General features: G+C 44.2%; 1 protein-coding gene across 5 annotated transcripts in view; it reads left to right on the forward strand.

The window, feature by feature from the left end:
- The window catches only part of selenoj (selenoprotein J), a 42,535-nt gene that overhangs the window by 14,281 nt on the left and 4,336 nt on the right, over positions 1 to 23,918 (forward strand). For 4 of the 5 annotated variants that reach the window (XM_043692576.1, XM_043692575.1, XM_043692578.1 and 1 more), the window contains 3 exons: positions 7,409 to 7,599; positions 13,970 to 14,099; positions 14,956 to 15,123. In XM_043692576.1, coding sequence (XP_043548511.1) covers positions 7,409 to 7,599; positions 13,970 to 14,099; positions 14,956 to 15,123 — 489 coding nt within the window. Of the gene's footprint in view, positions 1 to 7,408; positions 7,600 to 13,969; positions 14,100 to 14,955; positions 15,124 to 16,967; positions 17,050 to 23,918 lie in introns of all 5 variants that reach the window. The other variant, XM_043692574.1, reaches the window with a different exon arrangement.

A 23,918-nucleotide genomic window follows, 5' to 3' on the forward strand; every position in this document is an offset into this window, starting at 1 on the left:
AGCCAGAAACCCTAACCACCTTACCATATATCAAAGAAGTTTCAGAAATGACAGCCAGACTACTGAGATCCCTCGGAATCCTAGTAGCACACAAACCCACCAACACTCTCCAACAAAAGCTAACAAATTTAAAAGTACAACCCATGGACAAAACCAACGTCATCTACAAAATTCCATGCAAGGATTGCCACAAACACCACGTAGGACAAACAGGAAGAAAGTTAGCCACCAGGATACACGAACACCAGCTAGCCTCAAAAAGACACGACCCTCTCTCCCTCGCAGCCGTACACTCGAATGAAAAAAACCACCATTTCGACTGGGACAGCACATCTATCCTGGGACAGGCTAAGCAAAGACATGCCAGAGAATTCCTAGAGGCCTGGCACTCCAACCACAACGCCATAAACAAGCACATAGATCTAGAAGGCAGAGAGAGACAGAGTGCAAGAGTGCCAACTCCAGAGAATGGGAGGAGAGAGAGAAAGAGAGGCAGAAAGCGAGAGGAGAGGGAGTGACAGAGGAAGTGAATGAGATACTGAGGCTGAATCTTACTGAGGTTTTGGGGTCTCAATGCCATTTGGGAAAGCCCTATAATCACAAGCCAATCAGACGAGTGGTGAGCTCATCTGGGTGGGAAGGGGGAATTGCAGGTTGGAGGCTGCAGGGAGAGGGGCCTGGAGTGGTCAGCAGCTAATAACCAGGGTATGAAACAAAATGGGTGCGCTCTGGTCTCTGATGTCTCTTTCTTCAGTCAGGTACTGAGTGCCTTTGACTGAGAGACTCTGCTCCAGGACGTGACGAGCTTTCAGCTGCCGTGCACACATTTCTTTATTCCCTCGGAAAGTGGTTATTTTGGAGATAGTATACACTGCTGCTACTGAGTATCGCTGGTGGAGGGAGTGGATGTTTGTGGATATGGTAACAATCAAGTGGGCTGCTTTGACATGGATAGTGTCAAGCTTCTTGAGTTTTGTTGGAGCTGCACCTGTCCAGGCAAGTGAGGAGTATTCCATCACACTCCTGATTGGTGCCTTGTAGGTGGTGGACAGGCTTTCGGGAGTCAGGACGTGAGTTACTCACCGCAAGATTCCCAGCCTTTGACCTGACCTTGTAGTCACTGCGAGTCTCGTTGAGTTTCTGGTCAATGGAAACTCCCAGGATGTTGACAGTGGGGGATTCAGTGATGGTAACACCATTGAATGTCAAGTACTGATGGTTGGTTTCACTCTCCCACTCCCTCTGAAATTCAGCTCCAGGTTTGTCTGTGTTCAAACCAAGGTTGTAATGGGCTGAAAATGTTTTGCTGGAAAAGCGCAGCAGATCAGGCAGCATCCAAGGAGCAGGAGAATCGACGTTTCGGGCATAAGCCCCTGCTCCTTGGATGCTGCCTGACCTGCTGCGCTTTTCCAGCAACACATTTTCAGCTCTGATCTCCAGTATCTGCAGTCCTCACTTTCTCCTCGAAGGCTGTAATGGGGTCAGGAGCTGAGTGGCCCTGGCAGAACCCAAACTGGGCATCAGGTTATTGCTGAGCAGATGCTGCTTGATAACCCTGTTGATGACCTCTTCCATCATTTTACTGATGATCTAGAGTAGACTGGTGGGGTGGTAATTGACTGGGTTGGATTTGTCCTGCTTTTTATGTACAGGACATACCTGGGCAAATTTCCACATTGTCAGATAGTTCCCAATTTTCTAACTGTTCTGGAACAGCTTGGCTAGGGGGAGCGGCAAGTTCTGGAGCACAAGTCTTCAGTAGTATTGTAGGAATGTTGTCAGGGTTCGTAGCCGTTACAGTTTCCAGGGTCTGCAGCCGTTTCCTGATATCGCCTTAAGATTGTATTTCCTGGGAAAACTGCAAGACTTCAGATGCAACCATGTGGTTAGTGACTTATCATCAGAGCCACAGACTCCAGGTCTATTCTTTAGCTTTGAGAAAGCAGTGAGAGCAAATAGCAGAGGATAAGCTGTAACCCAGACTCGGGGCTAAGTTGGTACCGATTCAAGAAAGAAAACAAAGAGACATTATGGGTTTCTGATTAACTACCTATAGGAGCATGTGTCACTATTACTGATATTAAAAAAGGCATCATTCTTTAAACTACCTGCAACTGTTCATAATTGTAAGTTCTTGATTAATGTTGCTGGCAGCTCTGAACTGACTGGGATATGTAGCCCTCTTGATTAATGTTGCTGGCAGCTCTGAACTGACTGGGATATGTAGCCCTCTCGTGGTGGACTTGCTCATATTGACCCACAAACAATCTCTGGAATGCACCTTACGAATTCTGCTCCTTTATTTCCTTTCATACTTCAATTATCTCAATTAATACTAGGATAATTAAAACCCCTGACTACTGATGCCTCATCATTTTTGTAGAGAGACTAAAACTGCACACAATATTCCAGGTATGGTCTCACCAAAACCCTGTATAACTGCAGCATGATATTGCTACTTCTGAACTCAAATTCTCTTGTAGTGAAAGCCAGTACACCCTGTGGCTGTTCCCTCAACAGCAAGTATACCACTTTGGATACTGTTGAGGGTGGAACTTATTAGGGGTAAGCCATGGGGCACAAGTCTCTGGCACAGAGTCTGTCCCTGTTACTTAGAGAAGGGGGAAGAGAGCAGAGCATTACTTATGGGGGACTCCATCGTTAAGGGGACAGATAGGAGGTTCTGTGGGAACGAGAGAGACTCACGGTTGGTGTGTTGCCTCCCAGGTACCAGGGTCCGTGATGTCTCTGATCGTGTTTTCAGGATCCTTGAGGGGGAGGGGGAGCAGCCCCAAGTCGTGGTCCACATATACACCAACGACATAGGTAGGAAAAGAGATGGGGATTTAAGGCAGAAATTCAGGGAGCTAAGGTGGAAGCTTAGAACTAGAACAAACAGAGTTGTTATCTCTGGTTTGTTATCTGTGCCATGTGCTAGCGAGGCGAGGAATAGGGGAGGGAGGAGTTGAACACGTGGGTTACAGGGATGGTGCAGGAGGGAGGGTTTCGGATACCTGGATAATTGAGGCTCATTCTAGGGTAGGTGGGACCTTTACAAAGAGGATGGTCTACACCTGAACCAGAGCGATACCAATATCCTGGAGGGGAAATTTGCTAATGCTCTTCAGGAGGTTTTAAACTAATGCAACAGGGGAATGAGAACCTGAATTGTAGTTCCAGTGTACCGACCAGATATCCCAACCCAATCCAGCCCTATTTGCCAGCACCCGGCCCATTTCCCACCCTCCAAGCTCTTCCTATTCATATACCCACCCAGATGTCATTTCAATTTTGTGATTGTACCGGCCTCCACCACTTCCCCTGGCAGCCCTTTCCAAACCATGTCTCACAAACTTGATTGAGTGTTTTGAGGAAGTAACAAAGAGGATTGATGAGGGCAGAGCGGTGGATGTGACCTATATGGACTTCTGTAAGGCTTTCGACAAGGTTCCCCATGGGAGACTGATTAGCAAGGTTAGATCTCACGGAATACAGGGAGAACTAGCCATTTGGATACAGAACTGGCTCAAAGGTAGAAAACAGAGGGTGGTGGTGGAGGGTTGTGTTTCAGACTGGAGGCCTGTGACCACAGGATCAGTGCTGGGCCCTCCAAATTTTGTCATTTACATAAATGATTTGGATGCGAGCATAAGAGGTGCAGTTAGTAAGTTTGCAGGTGACACTAAAATTGGAGGTGTAGTGGACAGCGAAGAGGGTTACCTCAGATTACAATGGGATCTTGATCAGATGGGCCAGTGGGCTGAGAAGTGGCAGATGGAGTTTAGTTCAGATAAATGCGAGGTGCTGCATTTTGGAAAAGCAAATCTTAGCAGGACTTATACACTTAATGGTAAGGTCCTAGAGAGTGTTGCTGAACAAAGAGACCTTGGAGTGCAGGTTCATAGCTCCTTGAAAGTGAAGTTGCAGGTAGATAGGATAGTGAAGAAGGCATTTGGTATGCTTTCCTTTATTGGTCAGTGTATTGAGTACAGGAGTTGGGAGGTCATGTTGCGGCTGTACAGGACATTGGTTAGGCCACTGTTGGAATGTTGTGTGCAATCCTGGTCTCCTTTCTATTGGAAAGATGTTGTGAAACTTGAAAGGGTTCAGAAAAGGTTTACAAAAATGTTGTCAGGGTTGGAGGATTTGAGCTATTGGGAGAGGTTGAACAGGCTGGGGCTGTTTTCCCTGGAACGTCAGAGGCTGAGGGGTGACCTTACCAAGGTTTATAAAATCATCAGGCGCATGGATAGGATAAATAGACAAAGTCTTTTCCCTGGGGTCGGGGAGTACAGGACTAGAGGGCATAGGTTTAGGGTGAGATTGGAAAGATATAAAAGAGACCTAAGGGGCAACGTTTTCACGCAGAGGGTGGTACGTGAATGGAGCACTGGGCAAGTGGCAAGATTCTTGGCAGCGTAGATGAGCAGAGAGATCTTGGTGTCCATGAACATAGATTCTTGAAAGTTGCCACCCAGGTTGATAGGGTTTTGAGAAGGCATACGGTGTGTTAGCTTTTATAGGTAGAGGGATTGAGTTTCGGGAGTCTAGATTAGAGTGGTGCTGGAAAAGCACAGCAGGTCAGGCAGCATCCAAGGAGCAGGAAAATCGATGTTTCAGGCAAAAGCCCTTCATCAGGAATAGAGGCAGGGTGCTTGCAGAGTGGACAGATATCCCGAAACGTTGATTTTCCTCCTCCTCGGATGCTGCCTGACCTGCTGTGCTTTTCCAGCACCACTTTAATCTAGACTCTGGTTTTCAGCATCTGCAGTCCTTACTTTTATCTACCGGATTGAGTTTCGGAACCATGAGGTCATGCTGCAGCTGTACAAAACTCTGGTGCGGCCGCACTTGGAGTATTGTGTATAATTCTGGTTACCTCATTATAGAAAGGATATGGAAGCCTTGGAAAATGTTTAGAGGAGATTTACTAGGGTGTTGCCTGCTCTGGAGGGAAGGTCTTACAAGGAAAGACTGAGGAATATGAGGCTGTTTTTGTTGGAGAGAAGAAGGTTGAGAGGTGACTTAATTGAGACATACAGGATCATCAGAGGGTTAGATAGGGTGGACAGTGAGAGCCGTTTTCCTTGGATGGTGATGGCTAGTGCGAGGGGATATAGCTTTAAGCTGAGGAGCGATAGATATAGGACAGATGTCAGAGGTAGTTTCTTTACTCAGATAGTAGTAGGGGCGTAGAACAGTAGAAGACTCCCCAACTTTAAGGGCATTTAAATGAGCATGGGCATACATATGAATAATAATGGAACGGTGTAGGTTAGATGGGCATCAGATTAATTTCCCAGGTTGGCGCAACATCGAGGGCCGAAGGGCCTGTACTGTACTGTAACATTCTATGTTCTATGGTCGGCATGGATGAGTTGGACTGACCGGTCAATTCCATGCCGTATATCTCTTGTTGCACCCGCCTCTCTACTTTGACTGATTGGTGTACAAGTTCTCTTTGTAGATCCACATTTACTAATAAAACACCTTTTAAACAATACTCTGCCTTTCTGTTTTCTACAATGAAGTGTCTAACTTTGCATTTCGCCATGTTACCCTGCAGCTGTCATCTGTTTGCCCACTCAGTCAACTTTGTCTAAACCACCTTGAGGCCTCCTCACAATTCTCAATCTACCCAGGTTTGTGCCATCAGCAAACTTGGAAAGTTTGCATTTGCTTCCCTCATCCAGGTTATATCAGGAATAGCCGGGGCCCAAGCACTGATCCTTACATTAGCCTGCTAATCACTGCCTGCCATTCGGAATAAGAACCATTTGTTCCCACTCTCTGTTTCCAATTTAGCCTGTTAACCAATTTTCGAACCATGACAACATTTTACCCCCAATCCCACGTGCTTTACTTTTGCCCCTTCGTCTCTTTTGAGGGATCTTATCAAAAGCCGTGAAAATCTGAATACATCACATTCACTGGTTCTCGCTTATCTATTCTATTAGTTTGATCCTCAAAAAGTCCCATTAGCTCATGGTTTGGTTTTACATAGAACATCACAGCACAGTACAGGCCCTTCAGACCTTGCACCAACCTGTGGAACCAATCTGAAGCCCATCTACCTACAGTATTCCATTCTCATCCATATGTTTATCCAATGACCATGTAAATGCCCTTAAAGTTGGCGAATCTACTAAAGTTGCAGGCAGGGCGTTCCATACCCCTTATACTCTGAGTAAAGAAATTGCCTCTGAAATTTGTCCTATATCTGTCACCCCTCAACTTAAAGCTATGTCCCCTCGTGCTAGCTGTCACCATCTGAGGAAAATGGCTCTCACTGTTCACCCTATCTAACCCTCTGATTATCTTATATGTCTCAATTAAGTCACCTCTCAACTTTCTTCTCTCTAATGAAAACAGCCTCAAGTCCCTCAGCCTTTCCTCATAAGACCTTCCCTCCATATCAGGCAATATCTTAGTAAATTGCCTCTGAATCCTTTCCAAAGCTTCCACATCCTTCTTATAATATGGTGACCTGAACTGTACACAATACTCCAAGTGTGGCCACACCAGAGTTTTGTGCAGCTGCAGCATGACCTTGTGGCTCCGAAACTCAATCCCTCTTCCAATAAAAGCTTACACACCGTATGCCTTCTTAACAACCTGGGTGTCAACTTTCAGGGATCTACGTATATGGGACACCGAGATCTCTCTGCTCATCCACACTGTCAAGAATCCTACCATTAGCCCACAACTCTTTATTCCTGTTACTCCTTCCAAAGTGAATCACCTCACACTTTTCCATTTTAAACTCCATTTGCTACCTCTCAGCCCAGCTCTGCAGCTTATCTGTGTCCCTCTGTAACTTGCAACATCCTTCAGCACTATCCACAACTCCACCATCTTTAGTGTCATCTGCAAATTTACTAACACAACCTTCTACATAAACATTTGCTGCTTTTGTCCAATCCTGTTAATGCTTTCCTAATGTTTTGTTATCAACAATTTTTATAAACAACTCAAATTGCAAAGTCAAGCTTTCTCTCTCTCCTTCTCTCCCGTGCTCTCTCTCTCTCTCTTATGTTCTCTTTCTCATACACTCTGTCTCGAACCTGCACTGGTTCCTTTCCAGTTTCGGGGCCTCCTATTGACGCCCCCAAGCATTGAAACCCTGCTTGCAGATAATCACTGCTGGGTGATTGTTCCTCATTGTGCAGAGGGTCAACTCCTGTTTCTGTCCAAAATTGAGCTCACAACCCAAAATCCAAAACCTGTTCATGATCTTACTTAACAGTGGAACAGGCTGGAAATCCTTACAGTCCCCTTCATTTCCTACACTTGATGAAACTCCCATTTGCCCAGCGAGAGAGCAATGTGATGACACCTCAGTGAGAAACAAAAGTGGATGAATGATTTGAAGAATGATTGTGTTGTTTTGTGACCTCCCTTTGTGCAGGCTTTGATGTGCAGCTGTACAGACAAGAATTGTACAAAACCTTTGGGCCAAACTCTGAGTATGACCTGAAGGGAAAGCTGAAAGGGCAGGACCAGGTTCAGACAGGAGGATACAGACATGCTTCTATTAAAGCTTTCCTGACTGCGTATGAAGCAAGAAAGGAAAACACCGGAAGCTCCACAGATCCACAGGTAAATGATCCACACGCAGAAACCTCCATTCTGTTCAAATTTGAGCTAATTATTATTCTGAAAACGTGGCATGGTTCACATACAAAATATCACCATCAGTTGCCGTGATAGACCTCTTACAGTGAATTGTGAACCTGTATAGAAGAGAACATGAACCTTGTGTTTAACCTTTCAACATTGTACATTTACAGGATTTTGCAAAGGAAATGATAAAAGGAAAATTGAAGGAACCATGGATGCTGTAAATCAGAGACAAAAACAAATTGCTGGAAAAACTCAGTAGGTCTGGCAGCATTTGTGGAGAGAAATCAGAGTTAATATTTTGGGTTGAGTGACCCTTCCTCAGATCTGATCACAGATCAGAACACTGAGGATCACTCGACCCGAAGGTTAACTCTGATTTCCCTCCACAGATGCTGCCAGACCTACTGAGCTTTTCCAGCAATTTGTTTTTGCTTGTGAATGATAAAATGAGCCCATTGTGGCCGTGGCAGGTTCTTTGTAGAGCTAAAGATTCTCCTCATTTTCCCCAGTTTATTTTTATTTTTCTTTATTCATGGTTTACTAATGTCCTTTAGGGAAGGAAGTCAACTTGGTTTTGCCTGCATGTGACTGCAGCAATGGGATTATCTCCTAACAGCTCTCTGAAATGGCCGAGGAACGTGGCTGCTGTATCAAATTGAATATGAGAAAAGATGAGAGGGAGACAGGACAGAATCCCCCCCCACCCAGTAATCTTGTCCAGGTTAATTCAAGATGAATGCTGACAATGTCAGCAATGCCAAAATTCTACAGCTGAGTAAAAAGACCAGCACTGCATTCAGTCATGGTCAAAGCACAGCTCACGATGCAATGTCTTCCCAAAGTTTTAATGTAAACTAACAAGAGGATTCCAAAGGAGGCCATTTGATATGTTAAAGCTTCTCTTTGAAGATCCAATCACCTGCTGTCAGCCCGTCATCCATTACCCTGCAGCCAATGCAGATGCATGCTCTTCACATAATTCTCTGCTTCCCTTTTAAAAGCCTCAATAGAATCATAAGTTAGTACATTTCTGCCCAAACCATTCACCACTTATTCCCTAATGTCACTTTGCTTATTTTGTACATCGTCTCAAACCAATGTTCTCCAATTGGAACAATGTGCCCCCTATCTGGTTTTGAAAATCTCCATCAGAAATACTCTCCGCCTTCTCCTCCCCAAAGAGAAAGTTCCAGCTTCCGCAATCTATCCTCATAACTGATCTTCCTCAATCCTGAAACCATTCTCATAATTTTTTTTTAATGAACCACGTTCTCAACCTGCCCTGCCACCTTCAGTAACACCTTTTTGAATCATACCCATTATTTGTACATTCTCTTCATGCTCGCTGACCAAGATGAATTGCTTCAAACATATCTGCATTAAGTCTGATACATACCCACCTCTGACCTCTCAGGATCGATCACTATCCTCCTCACAGTTCCCAATATTTCAACCTGTTTTGTTACCCACAAGTTTTGAAATTGTGTATTGTATAGCAAAGTCTAGGTCATTAACATTTCATCATTTTGTGATACACAATTTGGATATTGCTGAGAAAATGCATAGTTTGTCAAAGCTTTTCATCTTACCCACATCAGGACATTCGCTGGAAATACCTGTGTAAAGGGAGAGAAATAGTTCATACTGTGTATGGATGGACAATGCCGATTGGTTTGCAAGCAGATTCAGATGGAGATAGGCATTGCCGTGGAGAATGTATTGGGTAGATGAAGATTGGGTGGCACAGTGGCTCAGTGGTTAGCACTGCCGCCTTACAGCGCCAGGGACCCAGGTTCGATTCCAGACTCGGGCAACTGTCTGTGGAATTTGCACATTCTCCCGTGTCTGCATGGGTTTCCTCTGGGTGCTCCAGTTTCCTCCAAAAATGTGCAGGTTAGATGGATTGGCATGATAAATTGCCCATGGTGTTTAGGGATGTGAAGATTTGGTGCATTAGTCAGGAGTAAATATAGAGTAATAGGGTAGGGGAACTGGTCTGGGTAGGTTGCACTTCAGAGGGTCAGTGTGGACTTGTTGGGCCAAATGGCCTGTTTCCACATGGTAGAGATTCTATGATCAATAGTTAACTGCCAAGGTTTCTTTTAATTTAAACCAGACAGTTTGACTGTGATTGGTCAAAGCATTGCCATGATGAATGAACTATTGTGATGCTAGGTATGTTGTCTGTACATCCCAAAGACTGGCAAACCATACCAAACATCACATTCCTTCGGCTGGTTGCAATAAACAAGGTTTTGAGTATATCCAACATGGTGTCTAACATTGGATGTCATTCTGCATTTGGACAAAACTTGCTAAATAAACCTAGAATTATGCTGACAGCCAGTTCAGGATTGTCAATCAGGCTCACAGTGTGATGAACTTGAGTGCATTGGAAGCTACAAATATGGACACACAGGCCCTGTCCCTTACAGACAGAAAGATCACGTACATGCACTGAGGCTGTTTTACCTTGATAAGAGGTGTCAGCCATTTACTGGGTCCTTTCTCAAATCAATGCCCTGACAAGTTAGAGTCAACATCAGAGTAATGTTTCATAAAGCCTGGCCAAAAATTGCCAAGAATCAAATTAATGGGTGCATTCTCCTCAGCAACACCTCTACCAATCAGAATTCACTTGGGCAACCAATCAGTACCTTCCTCTCATATTGTGTGTCCCCTTAAATTTCCATTCTAGCAAAATATCTTGTGATGATGTAAGGTGTATGACTTCCAAATATTTAAATATCATTTATTTTGGATTTTTTAGTTTTGAACATATGGGTCTTCTGTGTGTCTGAAGGGGGTTAATGATTAATTTGTAAGATGTTCTGTTGCCATGGTGATTTATTTTAAATCACAGAGAGATAAGTTCTGGCAAATCATGACAATTTGTTTACATTGCAATAGTTTACAAGGGAACAAAATAAACAGAGTCGTACATTTGTCTCTCAGATCGAAGATTCTGAATTCTTTTGGGCTTGGGGAAAAATGCTGTTTATTTTCAGTTTGGGGCAGATTTGCAGAAATCTTGGCAAATGCTAGCTGTGTAAAAAGATTGCTCCTAAAATAGAGGGGTAGTTTTAGGATCTAGAGTTTGGAAGAATGAAAGATTATCTCATTCAGACACACAAAATTCCTCACAGGACAATCCCACCATTTGTGGAGGAGGAATTTGAAAGCACATTCAATACTATGCACTCGGCTCATTAATAAGAGCCCATGGTGTTGGAGGAAGCATATTAGCACAGACAGAGGATTGACTAACTAATAGAAGACAGATTTGCGATAATGGGGGCATTTTCAGGATGGCAGCCTATAACTAATGGAGTGCTGTAGTGCTGGGGCCACAATGATTTACAATATATTAATGGCTTTAGATGAGGAATGTGAATGGACTATCGCCAAGTTTGTGGATGATATGAAAATAGATGGGAAGGCAAATGGTGAGGATGACACAGAGACTGGAGGGATACAGACAGGGTAAGAGAGTGGGCAATAAAACATGGCAGATTGAATAGGGAAATCCCTGGCAATTACAGGCCAGTCAGTCTTACGTCTGTGGTCAGCAAGATTTTGAGAAGAATTCTGAGGGGTAGGATTTATGACTATTTGGCAAAACATAGCGTGATTAAAGGCAGTCAGCATGTTTTTGTGAGGGGCAGGTTATGCCTCACAAATCTTATTGAGTTCTTTGAGGAGGTGACGAGACAGGTCGATGAAGGTCGAGCAGTGGTTGTGGTGTATATGGACTTCAGCAAGCCATTTGATAAGGTTCCCTATGGTAGGCTCATTCATAAAGTCAGGAAGTATGGGAGACAGGGAGATTTGGCTATCTGGATTCAGAATTGGCTGGCTGACAGAAGTGGTTGTCGATGGAAAGTATTCTGCCTGGCGGTCAATGTTGAGTGGGGTCCCGCAGGGCTCTGTTCTTGGGCCTCTGCTCTTTGTAGTTTTTATAAATGACTTGGATGAGGAGGTTGTGGGGTGGGTTGGTAAATTTGCAGATGACACAAAGGTTGGAGGTGCCGTTGATAGTATCGAGGGCTACTGCAGGCTGCAGCATGACATAGACAGGGTGCAGAGCTGGGCTGAGAAACGGCAGATGGAGTTCAACCTGGATAAATGCGAAGTGATGCATTTTGGAAGATCGAACTTGAATGCTGAATATAGGATTAAAGACAGAATTCTTGGCAGTGTGGAGGAACAGAGGGATCTTGGTGTTCAAGTACATAGATCCCTCAAAGTTGCCACCCAAGTGGATAAGGTTGTTAAGAAAGCATATGATGTTTTGGCTTTCATTAATAGGGGGATCGAGTTTAAGAGCCACAAGGATTTCCTGCAGCTCAACAAGTCCCTGGTGTGACCACACTTGGAATATTGTGTCCAGATCTGGTCACCCTACTATAGGAAAGATACAGAGGCTTTGGAGAGGGTGCAAAGAAGATTTACCAGGATGCTGCCTGGAGTGGTGGGTTTGTCTTACAAAGAGAGGTTGAATAAGCTCGGATTTTTCTCGCTGGAGAGTAGGAGGAAGAGAGGAGACCTGATCAAGGTATACAAGGTAATGAGAGGAATAACTAGAGTCAACAGCCAGAGACTTTTCCCCAGGGCAGGTTTGACTGGGACGAGGAGTCATAGTTTGAAGATATTAGGAGGAAGGTGTGGAGGAGACGTCAGAGGTAGGTTCTTTACGCAGAGAGTTGTGAATGCATGGAATGCTTTGACAGCTGTGGTTGTGGAAGCAGAGTCATTAGGGATATTTAAGCGACTGCTGGACATGCACATGGATAGCAGTGAGTTGAGTTATTTTTTACATTAGGATTAAACCTCGGCACAACATCGTAGGCCAAAGAGCCTGTTCTGTGCTGTACATTTCTATGTTTCACGTTCTATGAAAATAACGTGGGAAAACGTAAGGTTTACACTTTGGCAGGAAGAATAGAGTAGCTGAATATTATTTAAATGGCGGAATACTATAGAAAGCCGCAGAGGGATTTGGGAGTCTTTGTCTATGAATCAAAAATCTAGCATCTAAGTTCAGTGTGTAATAGAGAAGGTAAGTGGAATGTTGGCCTTTTATTTTACAGGGAATACAGTATAAATAAATGAAAGTTTTGCTAAAGCTACAGAAGGCACTAGCCAGCCCACAGCTGGAATACTGTGAACAGTCTGCACCCCGTATCTAAGATATAGCAAACTTTGTTTTAACCTGTACCTCATGAACCAGCACTCTTGATAAGCTGGAGAAAAAATGTTATTTACCTCAAATGCCACAGAGTTTCCTGCATTAATCGATCTGATTGTTATAGATTTATTTACCTCATTGTAAGTACACTTGTTGTTAAATTGAATGGCAACATGGAAATGTCAACAATTGATTCCATTTCAAGTCAATTTCTTCTCAAATAGTGTGATCTACCGCAATGACTGAGTAGTCAGTTGAGGGTGTAAGTGAGAAGACACTCTGACAGTGTGTTTTATTTAAGATAAACTTGTATTATTATTTAAGTGATTTATGCTGTAAAAAATATCAGTGATGTGTATACCCCCTGCATTATGTTTCTATTGCTTGATGTGTGTTTTTACATTGATTGTATAGACCTATTGATTAACTGGAATATTTGATCAACCAACACACTCCTGGTCCCTAAGGTACCATTTGCTGTACTGGCATTGGAGGCAGTCTAGAAAAGATCGTCTGGGCTGATACCAGGTATGGAGGGACTGCCTTGTGAGGAGAGGTTTTGTAGGCTGGGCCTGTGCTCATTAAAATTCAAAAGAATGAAAAATAAAACATATTGAAACATACAGGATTATGTGGAGACTCAGCAGGGTAGATGTGGAGAGGCTGTTTCCCTTGTGGGAGAGTCTGGGACCAGAGGGCATCATTTCAGGATTAAGACAGAGATGAGAAGGAATTTCTCTGTCAGAATGTTGTGAACATGTGGAACTATGTACTGCAGTGGCCTGACGGGGCTGTGTCATTAAGTATATTCAAGGTCGAGATAGACCGGTAGGGAATCAAGAGTTATGAGAAAAAGACACAAAAGTGGAGTTGAGGATTATCTCCCTGCTTTCTGATGAAAGGCTCCTGCCTGAAACGTCGATTTTCCTGCTCCTTGGATGCTGCCTGAGCTGCTGTGCTTTTCCAACACCACTCTAATCCTTGAGGATTATCATGTCAACCGTGATCTCATTGAATGGTAGAGCAGACCTGATGTGCTGAATGGCCTACACCTGCTCCTATATCAGACGGTTTTATGGGATAGTATGGGAAATGGTGTTGAAGTAGATGACCAGCCGTTATATAGAACAATGCTTCCTGTGTTCCTGTATTTGACAGATGGATGGTGTGGCGAAGGTTGCACCAATAGTTGCTCTGTACGCTGGAGACCCCAAACTCCCCCAGTACGTGGAGGAGGTAGTCCGAGTCACACAGGATGACAATCTGGCAGTACAATGCAGCATCGCAGGTAGGTGTCAGTCCTGGGCTCGCCCTATCTTCTTCAGTCACGTTTCTTGCATCAAGGCAGGTGCCATCAAGTTTCAGGAGCTCCACACTGATGTAGATTAGATTAGATTCCCTACAGAGTGGAAACAGGCCCTTCAGCCCAACAAGTCCACACCGACTGTCCGAAGCGCAACCCACCCAGACCAATTCCCCTACATTTACCCCTGACTAATGTACCTAACACTATGGGTAATTTAGCGTGGCCAACTCACCTAACCTGCACATCTTTGGACTTACTGTAGATGTCTGCTTTTCCAAATTAATGGGGAACTTGGATTGTTATTGTCTAATAGTCACAGGCCCAAATGTGCTGCTTATTTCAGACTTTCCAATATCTTAATCCAGAGATTGAACCTCATATTCACTTTTCCCAAAATGAGGAAAATGAGCAGAAAGTGATGTTGCGTTTTCAGTTGAAACCAGTAATAGGTTTAATTTTTTTATTAGGAACTATGAAACCAGTGGATTTACTAACAGAATAAAGTCACAATGTCCACCATTAAAATCAGCTGAATTTTACTGAATAAAGAATCAAAGACTATGAATAGTAATAATGACACTCTATTGTACACAGCCAGTTGTGTTGAAACTGTTCACTTATTCTTTAAACTGAATTCCTAAATTCAGATTTTCTTCTATTTGATTCAGGAATGTGGGAAGGAAGTGAAATGGACAAATATGGGATTAAGGGATACAGGGAGAAGGTGGGGTCATAGATATGAATGTGACCCTGTTTCCCAGTGGAGGTATGACTCCTCCACTCCACCCCCCACCCCAGTCCCACAACATGGATCTAATCCCTGTCTGACCCTCCACAGCTGCTGTCATTCTGGAGGAATTCATTCTGCACCCCCCGAGGGAAGGGTTTCTGGATCGGATGAAGAATCGGCTGGAGCTCCGTGTCATTGCCGGCAGGTTACCTGAGATTCTGCAACAGCACACCACGGCACACCGGGAGGTGGTGCAGCAAATCGGCAGCTCATGTGGTACGTCCCGGGGGGGGATGTTAACAGGACCACTGTCTGACGTCTTCCTGCTGAAATTAAATGGGGGTCTGTTCAGTTGTCAGAATCTCCCAGTGCCACACTTATATATAAATGTAATCTTGCACAAGGAAGCAATGCCTTTGGTGTGATAATTGGATAGAGTCAAACTCCAATATTTACTTATTTTCTTCATATGCTACTGTTCAGGACCAAACGGCTTTAGTGTCCTTTTTATGTGGATATATATTTTTGTATTTTTGAAATAAAAAGGAGGAGGAGGTGGGAACCCAGGTGGACAGATCTGGGGGAGTGGGCAGATCAGCAGGAGGCTGAGTAAGGAAGGAGTTGTTTGGGGAGGGGCACGGTATGACATTCACCCAAATGGGGGAGTGTGCTGAAAAGGTTAGAGTTCATGGTTTTCAATCAGAATGTCACTTTACCCTCCAACCAGAAAACCGTTGTAGCTAATGAAACCAGATGGTTCTTAACATTGTGTAACTGTAAATGTGAAGTCTCGCTCTGAAAAGAGCAGTTAGTATTTCAGGAAGAGTTCTAACAAAGAACTCTAGTAGGTTTTAACAATCCAGACAGTGTACTCTGCTGGTCTTCTTGAGCAATGAAAGTGAATGTCTTTTAAAGTGAAGGATGGGGATGTAGACGGATGTTCCTTGTCAGAATCTCAGACAAGTTTTCATAGATTCAGGTGATCGGGATCAACAGAAGAAAAGCCAATTGTTTCATGTTTCCTCAACGTGTCCAATTTTAAGACTGCTGTTAAAAGGTCGATATGTGGATGATGTAAAATATAAGAAATAATAGAAGGGATTAGTGAGAATTGTGAAATCTGAATAAACTATGTCATCATGCTAATTTAAGTCTTTCGTTGGCAAAGGACTTTAACAGCGTCCTCACCATGAATATAAAGGGGTAAGGATAAAAATATTTTCATTGTATAGATTGAGTGATTAAATTCAGCCTTTCTACAATCATATTTAATGAGGATAAAAGAGTGATTTTCCACAATTCTGGAGAAAAATGAGTAGGAAATTAGACTTGAGGCATTAATGAAATTCCTAACTGATAACTGAGGGGAATTTGCCAAGGAGCTGTTTCAAGAGAAGTTTGACACTGTGTGAGCATGATGGTGTCACAACACGTCAGTGAACCCCTCTGTTAATTAAATCAAACACCCAGAAAAGCTCACCTTGCCTCGTAATTTATTAAAGTATGAGTGACAGAGAACTCCCAAATTTCACTATTTAAAGAAAATAACATCAATTTATTTCTTAACTCTAAAAGTGAACATTAAACAACAACTATTCACAACTCTAAGCTCCCCTTTCTCTTAACTGCTTACTACCTACCTCCAACTCTACAACAATTGCTGTTCCAATTAGACACTTACTAAAATTACATTCACTTAATTTCAAAACCCCACAGCTGCTGTCATCCTCTGTGTCTTCGCTCTTCTGGATAAGGATCTCCCTGGGTTGTCTTCTTTCATTATACTGCAAGTATGTTTCACATGAAAAGGTCCCTTTGATAGAGTGGGTTTCTAATTTCTTTGAGAGCAAGATGTTAGCTCTACATGAGTTTTTCTCTCAATGGCAGTTGCTCTCTGACCAATTTTGAAAATGTGGCATTTTATACCACCCCCCCCCCCCCAACATCGAATTGTCTCATTGGTTCAATGTTGGCAAAATAATAAATTCAAACTCGATTGGGTTTTAGTATCCTGGGGCACAATTTAAGTGAATTGGTTAAATTTGAATTGTTGTTAAAACAGCAACCAAAATGCAGGTATCCTTTTCATAGCCAAATGTTATATATTTTCAATTTTTCAGTACACTCTGGGACTGCCATCTGGTCATATACACAGGAGCTTGTAATCTCTCAGTTCAGAACAGCAGTCACTCTCTCTTAAAGGTACAGTACATGCCTTCAACTTCATAACAATAGTGATGAATATAACAGCACACAGTTCTTTAAACAGAGGGCTCTGAAAAAAATTCCTGTAAGGATCAATAAAAGATTAATTGACCTGCTAGATGGCATTTCAACATCTACCCATTGGTCTTTCATGCCATTTGGGTGGTTGGCCAATGCAGGCAAGAGCTTCTTTAAAGATCTAAAAGGAATGAGAAAGACCCTTGGAGAACAAGGCTGAGGAAATAATAATGGGGAACTAGGACATGTTTCAATAAACAGCAAATGTTAGTCTTCACAGAAGAAAACACTAATAAGCATCCCAGAATTGCTAAATAATTGAGGGGTAAACAGAGAGGAAATATATACCATAATTGTTACCAGAGAAAAAGTATTAGGAAAACTAATGGGGCTAAATATAGAAACATAGAAACTAGAAACAGGAAAGGCCATTCAGCCCTGCAGTGTGATCGTAGCTGATTATCCAGCTCAGTACCCTACTCCCACATCAACCCTTTGCTCCCTTTATCCCTGTGAACTCCATTATTTTTTAAATATCAGTCATGCCCCCCCATAGTCTCCTCTGCTACAAGGGAAACAACACCAGTCTGTCCACTCTCTTTTGATCCCTGAAACTCTCCAGCCCAGGCAACATTCTGGTGAATCTCCTCTGCATCCTCCTCAGGGCTATCCCATCCCTCTTTTAATGTGGATTACAGAACTGCACACAATACTCTAGCTGTGGCCTGACCAACATATTATACAGCTCCAGCATCACCTCCTGCTCTTAAACTTGTGTCGCATAAATAAAGGCCAGTATCCCATATGTTTTCTCAACTACTTTATCCACCTGCCCTGATACCTTAAGGGACGGGTGTACATACACATCAAGGTCCTTCTGATCCTCGGTGCTTCCCAGGGTCCTACTGTCCATCATGTATTCCCTTGCCTTGTTGGGCCTGCCCAAGTGCATCATCTCACACTAATCCAAATTGATTTCCATTGGCACTGATCAGCCTATCTGACCAGTCTGTATCCTATAACCTAAGGCTAATCTTCTCTCTTTACTACCCTAATTTTTATGTTGTGTGTGAGCTTACTAAGAAAGCCACCTACATTGAAGTCTTTAAATCATTTATATAAACCATAAACAGCAAGGACCCCAATGCTGACCCTTGCGGAACCCCGGTGGACACAGACTTCCAGTTAGAAAATGCCTCTCACCCATCACTGCAGCAATTGGAATGAGGGCCAGGTGGATCTTACTGACAATGAGATCCTTGACTGGGGATGTTAACTTGGGCCAATTGGGAGCCCTGGCTGACAGATATAAACAGGAAATTCAGAAAGCCTCCTCATTCTGGGGACTGGCTCTGAGCTGGCTGTGCACATATAAATGAAGGGTGACTTGGTGACAGAATACCTGGCTCTGTGCAGTTATTTCAATCACCTTCTGCTTCCTGCCACTCAGACAATCCTTAGACTGGGGAAAAGTCTCAGAGGATTGGAAAACTGCCATTGTAACACATTTATCTAAACAGGGACACAAAAAAAGAGGTGACTATCGGCCAGTTAGCATAATATCTGATATTGGGAAAATGTTAGAGTCTATTATAAAGGATGAAATAGCAAAGCACTTAGAAATACATTATTTGTTGGCCCATTGCAGTAGCTCCAGGGCAGACGTGTCAGGATGAAAACATGATGTTTGTCCTCCGTTTTTACAGATGAACCTCCCTTGTCTTGTTTGTGCAATGTTTCCTTTGCTCTCCATATAGGACCCACTTTCACTCATCCACAACTTAATTTATACCCATGATTAGCAACCCATTTGCTTTCGGCACCTCATCACAGTCTATCTGCCTTGCGTCTGCTCTATTCAGAATCAGAGAGCTTTACAGCAGAGACACAGACCCTTCAGTCCAATTCATCCATGCCGACCAGATATCCTAAATTAATCCAGTCCCATTTGCCAGCACCTGGCCCATATCCCTCTAAACCCTGCCGATTCATATACCCATCCAGATGTCTTTTAAATGTTGTAATTGTACCAGCCTCCACCACTTCCTTTAGCAGCTCATTCCACACATGCACCACCCTCTGTAAAAAAAAAAAGCTGCACCTCAGGCCCCTTTTAAATCTTTCCCCTCTCACCCTAAACCTATGCTGTCTTGTTTTGCACTTCCCCCGCACTGGAGAAAAACCTTGTCCATTTACCCTATCCACGCCCCTCAAGATTTTATAAACCTCTATAAGGTCACCCCTCAGCCTCTGACGCTCCAGGGAAAACAGCCCCAGCCTGTTCAACCTGTCCCTATAGCTCAAATCCTCCAACCCTGGAAACACCGTTGTAAATCTTTTTCTGAACCCTTTCAAGTTCCATAACATCCTTTCGATAGGAGGGTGACCCGAATTGTAGACAGTATTCCAAAAATGGCCAAACCACTGCCCTATACAGCCGCAACATGACCTCCCAACTCTTATACTCAATACTCTGACCAATAAATGAAAGCATACCAAACGCCTTCTTCACTATCCTATCGACCTGCAACTACACTTTCAAGGAACAATAAACCTGCATTCCAAGTTCTCTCTGTTCAGCAACACTCCCCAGGACCTTACCATTAACGTATATGTTCTCCTGACTTATAAGTGTATAAGGCTTCTTGATGAAGGGCTTATGCCCAAAATGTCAATTCTCCTCCACCTCAGATGCTGCCTGTCCTGCTGTGCTTTTCCAGCACCATACTCTCAACTCTGATCTCCAGCATCTGCAGGCCTCACTTTCTCCTAGTGTATAAGTCCTGCCCTGATTTGCCTTTCCAAAATGCAGCACCTCACATTTATCTAAATTAAACTCCATCTGCTACTCCTCAGCCCATTGGCCCATCTGATCAAGATCCCATTGTAGTCTGAGGTAACTTCTTCGCTGTCTACCCCACCTCCAATTTTGGTGGCATCTGCAAACTTACTAACTATACCTACTACGTTCACATCCAAATGTTCTATGTTCTAAATGTTGAAAAGTAGTGGACTCAGCACCAATCTTTGTGGCATACCACTGGTCACAGGCCTCCAGTCTGAAAACCAACCTTCCACCACCACCACCCTCTGTCTTCTACCTTCGAGTCAGTCTGTATCCAAATGGCTACTTCTCCCTGTATTCCATGTGATCTAATCTTGCTAACCAGTCTACCATGAGGAACCTTGTTGAACGCCTTATTGAAGTCCATATAGATCACGTCCACTGCACTGCACTCATCAATCCTCTTTGTTACTTCTTCAAAAAACTCAGTCTGTTCAGTGAGACGTGATTTCCCACAATCAAAGCCATGTTGACTCTCCCTAATCAGTCCTTGCCTTTCCAAATACATGTACATCCTGTCCCTCAGGATTCCCTCCAACAACTGACCCACCACCGACGTCAGGCTCACTGGCCTGAGGTTCCCTGGCTTGTCCTTACCACCCTGCTTAAACAGTGGCACCATGTTAGCCAACCTCCAGTCTTCCGGCACCTCATCTGTGACTATCGATGATACAAATATCTCAGCAAGAGACCCAGCAATCACTTCTCTAGCTTCCCACAGAGTTCTAGGGTACACCTGATCAGGTCCCAGGGATTTATCAATTTTTGTGTTTTCAGATATCCAGCACTTCCTCCTCTGTAATATGGACATTTTTCAAGATGTTGCTACCTATTTCTCCACGTTCTATATCATCCATAAAATTCTCCTCAGTAAGCACTGATGCAAAATATTCATTTAGTATCTCCCCATGTCCTGCAGTTCCACACATAGTTAGTCTTGCTGATCTTTGAGGGGCCCAATTCTCTCCCTAGTTACCCTTTTGTCCTTAACATAATTATAAAATCCCTTTGGATTCTCCTTAACTCCATTTGCCAAAGCTATCACACGTCCCCTTTTTGCCCTCCTGATTTCCCACTTCCCTGTTTTGGAAGGAGTAATAGGAATGCAGAGTACTGGGCTAATGGTAAGATTCTTGGTAGTGTGGATGAGCAGAGAGATCTCGGTGTCCATGTACATAGATCCCTGAACGTTGCCACCCAGGTTGATAGGGTTGTTAAGAAGGCATACAGTGTGTTAGCTTTTATTGGCAGAGGGATTGAGTTTCGGAACCATGAGGTCAGCTGCAACCGGAAAAAACTCTGGTACGGCCGCACTTGGAGTATTGCGTACCGTTCTGGTCACCGCATTATAGGAAGCATGTGGAAGCTTTGGAAAGGGCTCAAAGGAGATTTACTAGGATGTTGCCTGGTATGGAGGGAAGGTCTCACAAGGTAAGGCTGAGGGACATGAGGCTGTTTTTGTTAGAGAGAAGGAGGTTGAGAAGTGACTTAACTGAGACATATAAGACAATCAGAGGGTTAGATAGGGTGGACAGGGAGAGCCTTTTTCCTCGGATGGTGATGGCTAGCATGAGGGGACATAGCTTTAAATTAAGGGGTGATAGATATAGGACAGATGTCAGAGGTAGTTTCTTTACTCGGAGAGTAGTAAGGGTGTGGAATGCACTGCCTGCAACAGTAGTAGACTCGCCAACTTTAAGGGCATTTAAATGGTCATTAGATAAACATATGGACAAGAATGAAATACTGCAGGTTAGATGGGCTTCAGATTGGTTCCACAGGTCAGCACAACATCGAGGGCTGAAGGGCCTGTACTGCGCTGTAATGTTCTATGTTCTATAAGTATTTTCCTACTGTCTTTATACTCTTCTAAGGATTCACTCGACCTCTGCTGTCTATACCTGACACATGCTTCCTTCCTTTTCTTAATCAAACCCTCAATTTCTCTTGTCATCCAGTATTCCCTGCACCTACTAGCCTTGCCTTTCACCCTAACAGGATGTTATCTCATTTCTGAAAGCTTCCCATTTTCCAGCCGTTCCTTTACCTGCAAACATCCTCCCCCAGTCAACTTGAATGTTCTTGCCCAATACCGTCAAAATTGGCCTTTGTCCAGTTTAGAACTTCAACTTTTAGATCCAGTCTATCCTTTTCCATCACTATTTTAAAACTAATACGATAATGGTCACTGGCCCCAAAGCACTCCCTCACTGACACCTCAGTCACCTGCCCTGCCTTATTTCCCAAAAGTAGGTCATGTTTTGCACTTTCTCTCGTAGGTACATCCACATACCGAATCAGAAAATTGTCTTGGTGTACAGTTAACAAATTTTTCTCCATCAAAACCCTTCACAGTATGGCAGTCTCGGTCTGTGTGTGGAAAGTTAAAGTCCCCTATCATAACCACTCTATTATTCTTACAGCTAACTAATCCATCAAAAGTATAAAGCATACCATTTTCCAAACCTGTTCAGTTCTGAAGAAGAATCATACCGGACCCAAAATGTTAACTCTGTTTCTCTCTCCACAGATGCTGACAGATCTGCTGAGTTTCTCCAACAGTTTCTTCCTCTCCCGCTGACCCAACCAGTACCCTTCCACTGACACATTCATTCGATTGGCTGAACTGGTCCTCACCTTCAACAATTTCTCCTTCAAATCTTCCCACTTTCTCAAGACCAGAGGGTTAGCCATGGGCACCTGCATGGGCCTGCCTCTTTGTCGGGTATGTGGAACAGTCCATCTTCCGCAGCTACACCAGCACCATCCCTCACGTCTTCCTCTGCTACATCGAAGACTGTAATGGCACCACCTCATGCTCCCACGAGAAGGTTGAACAGTTCATCAACTTCACTGACACCTTGCACCCTGACCTTAAGTTCACCTGGATCATCTCGGACACCTCCCTCCGCTTCCTGGACCTCTCTGTCTCCAGTTGTGGCAAATGACTCAACCCAGACATCTACTTCAAACCCACTGACTCTCACGGGCACCTGGACTACACCTCTTCCTACCCTACCTCCTGTAAAAATGCTATTCCTTATTCCCAATTCCTCCACCTCTGCTGCATATGCTCCCAGGAGGATCAATTCCACTCCAGAACATCCCAGATTGCCTCATTCTTCAACAATAACAATTTCCCCTACCACGTGGTCGATGATGCCCTCCAGCGCATCTCCTCCACTTCCCGCACCTCTGCACTCGACACCCACCCCTCCCAATGTAACAGGGACAGAACCCCCCCCCCCCCATCCCCCGGTCCTCCCCTTCCACCCCACCAACTTCTGGATACAATGCGTCGTCCACCGCCATTTCCGCCATCTGCAAACAGACCCCACCACCAGAGATCTGTTTACCTCCCCAACCCTATGTGTGTTCCTCAGAGACCATTCCCTCCACAACCCCCTTGTTATGTCCATGCCCTCCACTCCCAGCACCTTCCCACAAGAAGTGCAAACCTGCACCCACACCTCCCCCCTCACCTCTGTCCCAGGCCCCAAAGGATCTTTTCACATCTGACAGAGATTTTCCTGCACTTCCACACATCATCTACTGTGTCTGTTGCTCCCAATATGGTCTCCTCTTCATCAGAGAGACAGGACGCCAACTTCCGGAACATTTCAGCGGGACACATGCACTAAACAACCCCACCGTCCTGTGGCTGAACACTTTAACTCCCCCTTCCCACTCCGCCAAGGACATGCAAGTCCTGGGCCTCCTCTATCACCGCTCCCTCACCACCCGACCCCTGGAGGAAGAACGTCTCATCTTCCACCTCGGGATCCTCCAACCACACGGGATCAATGCCGATTTCATCAGTTTGCTCATTTCCCCTCCCCTAGCCTTATCCCAGATCCAACCTTCCAGCTCAGCACCACCCTCTTGACCTGTCCTACCTGTCCATCTTCCTTTCCACCTATCCACTCCACTCTCCGCCCTGACCTATCACCATCACCCCCCACCTCCATCCACCTATCGTAATTCCAGCTACCTTCCCCCCAGC

This window comes from Chiloscyllium plagiosum, chromosome 6, assembly GCF_004010195.1.
Source record: "Chiloscyllium plagiosum isolate BGI_BamShark_2017 chromosome 6, ASM401019v2, whole genome shotgun sequence".
In the NCBI taxonomy this organism is placed as follows: Eukaryota; Metazoa; Chordata; class Chondrichthyes; order Orectolobiformes; family Hemiscylliidae; genus Chiloscyllium; species Chiloscyllium plagiosum.